This window comes from Azolla caroliniana, unplaced genomic scaffold (assembly GCF_043228905.1).
Source record: "Azolla caroliniana isolate FFs.n. ecotype wild unplaced genomic scaffold, voAzoCaro1.0.p SCAF_1, whole genome shotgun sequence".
In the NCBI taxonomy this organism is placed as follows: Eukaryota; Viridiplantae; Streptophyta; class Polypodiopsida; order Salviniales; family Salviniaceae; genus Azolla; species Azolla caroliniana.
In genome coordinates, this window is record NW_028230436.1 from 12,346,582 (window position 1) to 12,353,695 (window position 7,114).

A 7,114-nucleotide genomic window follows, 5' to 3' on the forward strand; every position below is an offset into this window, starting at 1 on the left:
TTTTGACATGTTCATAAAGATAAGGATGCCAATAAGACAATGTCATGAATCCATACATGATAAGTTTTTGTTTGTTGCTTTATTTGCCTTTTTGTATGGAGTATAAAATGTTAGGCTTTCAAATTGTGCTTTAAAGTGCGGCGTCTTCGCTTAAATATTAGCACAAAATCCCACCCAATCGGTGCTACTACATCGCGCTTTTAGCATCTTATTTCAAAACACAAAATTTAAACATTCCCACCGATTTAACCTGTTTAAAGGATGTAGGAATCAAACTCTTGTTGACTCATCATCAGACGACCATATCAAAGGAGCTGGATCTCTCAAGAGCGAGTTAGTTGGACAAACTTCTACACACGGGGTCCTTGATGAAGGGACCCTAGGTTTTTGTGTAATTCGGACTTGGAACTTTCGGAAAAGCAATCAATCTTTGCGTCGTAAACTCTCGAGAGATCTTCGAGAAATTCCCCATCTTTTGCAAGAATCTTTAAGTCCACATTTTTTTTTAAAACTAGTGGGCAAAAATGTTGGTTTTGTGCCAAAAGAAGAAGCAGCAGCAGCAAAGAGGGACACCCTCACAAAAGTCTGGAGAAGCAAAAGCAGTAGCAGAAGCAGAAGCAGAAGCAGAAGCAAAAGCAAAAGCAAAGGCAAAAGGCAAAGGCAAAAGAATAAGTTTGAAGGAGGTAGAGGTGGAAGAAGAAGAATAAGTTTTAATAGGAATACAATGCTGAACAGAGATGCTCACGTCAATTTCATGCTAATGATGCTTCATGGCTTACCTTCCTCTGCTCAGATCCATGATCCAAACCGTCTCACCATGGCTTACTTCACAATCTCTGGCCTTGACCTTCTCAATGGTCTCCAACAGGTAAGCTTAATTTATTTTACCATCGTTTTTTCACCATCTCTGGCCTTGTTCTTCTCAATGCTTTCTTTTTTAATTTCCTGAAATAGGTCCTATATAGGAAAAACATAAGAAATACCCCTAATTATGTTGGCCATTTACCAGAATACTACTATGGAGGGTTGTTCTTGTAACTGCCCATAACTGTTATGTGTATTTTGATACAATCATATATATATATATATATATATGTCTATATATCTATATATATATGTATGTATGTATGTATGTATGTATATTAAAAGCCTCTTCGATTTTGTTTAAAATAAACAATATATTATAATGATTTACTTGTCTTTTATTTCACCTTATAACTTAATGCTTGCAGCTGGATGTGAGTTCAATGCTTGATTGGGTCTACTCTGCCCAAGTGCTTCTTCCTTCACTAACACATGAAAGTTCCAATGGTATGATTACACTTTTGTTATTAATTATTTTCTGTTTTTTGCTCTTTTCTAAGGTCAAATTGTTTTAATATTTTGAACTTTCATATGTTTCATTTAGTATTTGATATTTTTCACATAGTTAAACTAGTGTTTGATATTTTACTTAATTAGATCAATTTTGGGTCTGTCACATAGCTCTATTAATATTTGGTCTTTCACATTGTCCATTTAGAAATTGATCTTTCACATAGTTCAATAAGAGATTGATCTTTCACATAGTCCAATTAGAGATTGATCCTCCACATAGCTCAATTAAAAATTGGTCATTCACATAGTTATATTTGTATTTGATCTTTCACATACTTCAAATATTATTTGATCTTTGACAGAACTATATTGGTATTTGATGTTTTTGCACAGGAGGATGCTTTATGGGCTTCAGAGGATCCCCATCAATAGGCACACACTTCAACCCCACTGGTGTATGGCAATACTTTTCAATTTTACATATAAAAACTAGAAAAGCTCAATAATATGCTTATGATTATCAGATATTTAAAATGTTTGGATGTTCTTTCTCAAACTTATGCTATATCCATGGCCAAAAAGAGTTTTGATACCTTATTAGAGATTTCTAATCATCCTTTAGTTTGTTTTGATATGTTATGTTTCTTCTCTTTCAATTTGTCTTCTAATATTCAGTTTCATCCCGGTAGGAATATGTAGTATAGTTGGTAAGGCTGTCTGGCAGAGATCAAAAAGTCATGTGATCAACCATTGCCTTGCAATACCATCTAGAAATTAAGTGGAGCTATTACAGAAAAAAGAAAAAAGAGAGATTTATATTACCACCTAGAAAATTGGTGCAGTGAAATATTAAATTAGTGCAGCTATATAACAGAAAAAAGAAAAAAAAGAGAATTATACTAACATGTAATAGAAAAGTCGTGATTCTTGAATATCTGAGAAGGCATGGATTTTTTATGTATTTCCCAATAAAGAAAGTAGCATTTTTAGTGATATTTCCTTCTTACTAGATGTAACATGGCTCAGGCTCCTCTCTTGCTACATGATGGAGGTCACTTGCCTAGCACCTACTCGGCATTGTCAATACTCAAAATACTCGGCGATGATTTCTCTCGTCTCCAAAAGGATGCTTTATTGAGCTCCATGAAAATGCTGCAACAAGCTGATGGGAGGTTGCTATTTCAAAATTTTCCAACTGTGATTGAAATGTTTATATCAAGATGATTGATTCAAGAGAGATCCAGATTAGACTGATTTGTACATATGTATCTCATCGATTTCTAATTGTTACGTTTTCAGTTTTACGTCAGTGCACACAGGAGCAGAGGCGGATTTGCGTTTTGTCTATTGTGCTGGTATCCCTCTCTCCTTCTTTTGTATGTTACACAATGTACTCAGCCATGTTTGTGCATCTTTTTTTTATCTTATTGGGGATGATAGTTGGTATGATGAGAAATAATATGATACAAGGAGATGCTTGCAACAAGAAGTGACTCAGGGGATTTGTACACAAACAAGCAAGAACAACCTTTTCAATGCTTTGTGAGAAAAAAAGAGATCATGTTTGGCTAAATTTGCAGCAGATGTGTACAAGTTGCTCCCACAACAAGCAATCAAAGAGCATGTAAAATATTTAATGAGAGGCAACCTAGCACACAATTAACCATCTCAGGCTTGAGATGATATGCAAAGATATCTATGTGGGTGTGTTGCCAATTGTGATTGTTTGGATAATTGGTTAATAGAGATGTCTCCTTTATGTAATTCACCTTTTTTACTTAACAAAAGGTGAGAACTACTGTTGATAGGTTACAATTTGGAAAGCCCCAAGATCATGATGGATTGGTAGATGAACACTTTATCCATGCCCATGACATGTTGGTCCCACTTCTTGCACACATCTTTAATAGAGCTACGTCTGAAGGTTTTGCTACTAGCTTGATAAAACATACCATTGTAGCAATCTTTGACTTTGGTGATCCCATGATACCTTGTGACTACAGGACAATCATGATTGGCCATTACTTGACCAGACTATATGGTTCAATTCTCTAGTCAGAATTGAATGTATAGGCAGAGAGAAATGTCTGCAGTTCAGCTGGGCAGGTAGGTTTTTCAAAGGGATTAATGTTTTGTAGATTTCCAGATAGCCTTCATCATTGTACTGCTCACTCGATTTATACAGTGACTAGAAGCCCTTGGAATCTTGGTAAATATGCAATGGGAAATCAATGCACTATATGAATCACTGTCAAGAAATGGGCGTTCTCTTTAATGGGTTGTTGGAGATTGTGGCTAACATGATTGGAATAAAACAAGGATGCTCACTATCACCCACTCTCTTTGTTGTCTATATAGATGAGGTATCTAATTAAATAGAGAGCTGGGGTGGTTTCGGCGCATGCTTGGTGGGGATGGCCATCCTGATATTAATGCTGATGACATTGTCTTGATCTCCAACTCTCTAGAGGGGCTACGGAGAAATTTAGATTCTTTAAATTCATGTTCGATAGACAAATATTTTTTGGTGAACCTTGATAAAACTAATCTGTGGTCTTTAACAACACTATAGCATGGGTATATGATTAGAATTGGAATTCTTCTTGGGAGAGAAAAAGTGACATACACATGATCCTACAAATACCTAGGAGTAACATTCACAAAGCCTTAGATCTCCCTGTTGGATTTGCATGTGCTTGACCTTTTTTTAAATATGCTACCCTTGAAAGACAACTTCAACTATACAACTCTAAGAACCACAAACAAAACTGTGGCGGACTGATAAACTTGTAACACCAACACTTTTCTATGCTGTAGCAACTGGGGGATTGAGCCTTCATAGGGCACATAACTGGACAGATTTGGAGACTTTTGGTCTTGATGATCGCCTGCATGATAAGAGAGTGTGCGCTGATAGGAGAAGTGCTGATTGGTTGTTCATGTGTAGATGCATCAAGTCTCAACTTTAGTTTTATATCTTTCCATTCTGTTTGGATGTGAGACGTTCTTTCATGACATGATAATTTGGGATTCCTCCACTTAATGGCATGACGATGTGCAATTTGTCTTACCATATGTTTTCTAACATCTTGTCCCTTACATGGTCTACTGAAAATAATTGTGTTTAAACATTTGTATATTGTAGCTATTAGTAGAATTCTATTAGTTTCTTAGAAATTCGGAATATATGTATGCTCTCTTGATTCTGCAGTAATGCAACCATATCCCTTTTCATGATGATAGTTGTTATTTCCACAATGTTAAAGGATTGGACTGGGATAGACACAGAGAAAGCGTTCAAATACATCATGGATTGTCAGGTATAATTAACTGTATTCTACTTTTCATTGTTATTCTCCTTTTTTTTGGTATATGATTAATTTGATCCCTCAAATCTGTACCATTTGTTAAATGTTGTGCAGTCTTATGATGACGGCTTTGGTCTTTGTCCAGGTTTAGAATCTCATGGTAATGTAGTACTAAGACAAAGACATCATGTATAAATTTATATTATAAAAATATGCTCACAAGTTCGAAGGCCAAATATTGAAAAATGTGTTTGATCTCCCCTTGTGATCAAGAAAGTTTATTTATTACAAAAAAGCCCATTATGATTGTTTGAATTTTGCAAATGTTGCTTTTGAATGTGTAAATTTGTTTACTATAGTCATTAAGCATGTTGATACATTTGTGATTCTCAACATTATGTTTCAAAAGACTTGTTTTTGGGGGAATTTTTTATATAGTTTTGAGAGAATTATTTGTTAGGAGGAGCGACTTATTGTGCGGTTGCTGCACTACTGATGATGGGGTATATAACATTTGATCCTTCATCAGGGAACTACTCTTCATCCGCACTTGATGTAAATGCACTCATTAAATGGTGTATTCAGGTATGCCTTTCTCTTTATGTAATGATACTTTTTAAGTACATGATAATGAGGTGTCAAATTAGATATCTTATCTATATAAAGATGGAAGAGAGTGGGTGACGTTGGGGATAAAGGCCCAAGGACGCTCCTTTTTTGTATATTTTGACCCTTCCACATGAAAGCTCTCAATTTGGGGGTTATAGACATTTACATTATCTTTATAACTTTTGGTCATTGGCCGTGTGTGAACATGCCCAAATGACCTAAAAGTCACTCATCAATAGGAATTGGTCCCAAATCTCTCTTAACGACACAGGGGACTTTTAATTACCCGATCTTTCTCTCCATTTTTCTACATAGTTTTCTCTACTTTCTCTCTTCTCACACAACAACCCAATGCCTTGGTGTTTTGGAGTAACTGATCACAACATCTCATCTCTTTCAGGGGATAGTGGGCATGTTTGTTTTACTCCAATCGTGCTAGCCATAGGCTCTGAAACATGCACCTTTGTTTTACTCTCAACACATTTCTCCTTTATATTTCCATAAAATTTAGGACATGCATGTGCTTTCTCTTGTGTTTGGAGAAATTGTTGAGTAACTTCCCATATTCTTCTCTCTCTAAAGAAATCTTTTGTGCTTCTGCAAATGCTTTTGATCAATTTCCTTATCCTTGACTACATCCAATCTCATAAGGCACTTTCTAGCTTCATGCATTTCTTATCAAACCGTTTTTCTTTGAACTACATTTCTTGATGCCGTTGCTAGGTATGTGCTTGGTTGAAAGGCATTTGTTTGTACATGAGAGAGAGAGAGAGAGAGAGAGAGAGAGAGAGAGAGAGAGAGAATTTTGCGTGTACAGAGACAATCCGAAACAGGAGGCTTTCAAGGAAGAGCAAATAAACCTTCCGACACTTGCTATGCTTTTTGGTAAATTACTCTAGGAGGGATATGGAGTATCATATAAAATATATAAATGTTAAGAATTATATAATATATATGTTTAAAAAATAAGATATATATCTACATATTTACATAATGTGTTTGTTTTAAGTGATTTTTATGTCAATGCTTATGGAGGATACAAGGTACACTACATCTACTCGGCATGAAAAACTTATGTGATACAGATGCATTATCCAGCTTCTTAATGAGTTGCCAATACAAGGTACATATGCAATCTCAAAATTGGTTCCATGTGTAACATTATATGAGAATCCATGTTGTATGATAATAATCTTTCGAGTTGCTTTTGTTTTGTTTTTCCTAGTATGGAGGTTTCAGCAAATGTCCGGGAGAAGTGTCAGATATATTACATGCTTATTATGGGCTTTGTGGTATGAGCTTGTTAGGGGAGCCATTGTTGAAGAAAATCTGTTGTGAGTTCGGTATATCTATAGACGCTGCTAGTAACATCGCAATTGGTTCAAATTGAATGATGGAGATGAAATGACCTCATTTGTTAATTGCATTATGAATCCATATGGATTTTTTTGTTCTTTAAATTTATTCCTCTTTGTATTGTTACTATGATCCAATGTGAATGTGTATTGTGATAGTGATCCAACATTGATTGAGTTGTCTTTTCGTTTTGGAAGCTACTTTGTTGCCCCACATCAGTCTCATGGGTTTGTCGTCTCTTTGAAGAACCATCATTTTTTATACTTGTCTTAGTTTGACATTCATTCACACGTCTTCCTTGTTTGTGGACATCTTTGTGTGATGGGTTTTGGTTTTAGGGATCCTTTGAATGATGAGTATACTTTTATATAACTATTTTAAAGAGCAACGCCTTTACTATGAAAACAAGAGTATACCTACTCTAGCTGATCTTAACTGTCATGAGCCCAACATTGAATGCTTTTGGTGCCTTGCTTAAAAGTAAACATCATAAAACCATCACATCTTATTTGTCACATGCTTCT

At 35.4% G+C, this 7,114-nt stretch overlaps 1 protein-coding gene across 4 annotated transcripts; it reads left to right on the forward strand.

Annotated features, from left to right (window-relative positions):
• The first annotated feature begins 629 nt into the window (after positions 1–629).
• PGGT-I (Prenyltransferase family protein) lies at positions 630–6,800 on the forward strand. 4 transcript variants are annotated; one of them, XM_087325834.1, is made up of 11 exons: positions 630–868; positions 1,233–1,311; positions 1,711–1,772; positions 2,344–2,489; positions 2,617–2,672; positions 4,561–4,637; positions 4,740–4,785; positions 5,086–5,210; positions 6,052–6,119; positions 6,270–6,357; positions 6,460–6,800. In XM_087325834.1, exons 1-11 carry the CDS (start codon positions 725–727, stop codon positions 6,622–6,624), a joined length of 1,056 nt encoding a protein of 351 aa, XP_087181960.1. In that variant the 5' UTR covers positions 630–724; the 3' UTR covers positions 6,625–6,800. The 4 variants fall into 4 exon arrangements, 3 of the variants coding, with proteins under 3 accessions (XP_087181960.1, XP_087181941.1, XP_087181951.1); XR_015530351.1 differs by having other exon boundaries at positions 632–868; positions 6,244–6,357; positions 6,460–6,599; XM_087325815.1 differs by having other exon boundaries at positions 632–868; positions 5,155–5,210.
• The last annotated feature ends 314 nt before the right edge of the window (positions 6,801–7,114 follow it).

Bases quoted from the DNA above. Each gene is read 5' to 3' on its own strand.
- PGGT-I (XM_087325834.1), top strand. From the start codon at position 725: ATGCTGAACAGAGATGCTCACGTCAATTTCATGCTAATGATGCTTCAT. The intron at 1,312-1,710 runs GTATGATTACAC...GTTTTTGCACAG, and splicing joins AACACATGAAAGTTCCAATG to GAGGATGCTTTATGGGCTTC. The intron at 2,673-4,560 runs GTATCCCTCTCT...TCATGATGATAG, and splicing joins GCGTTTTGTCTATTGTGCTG to TTGTTATTTCCACAATGTTA.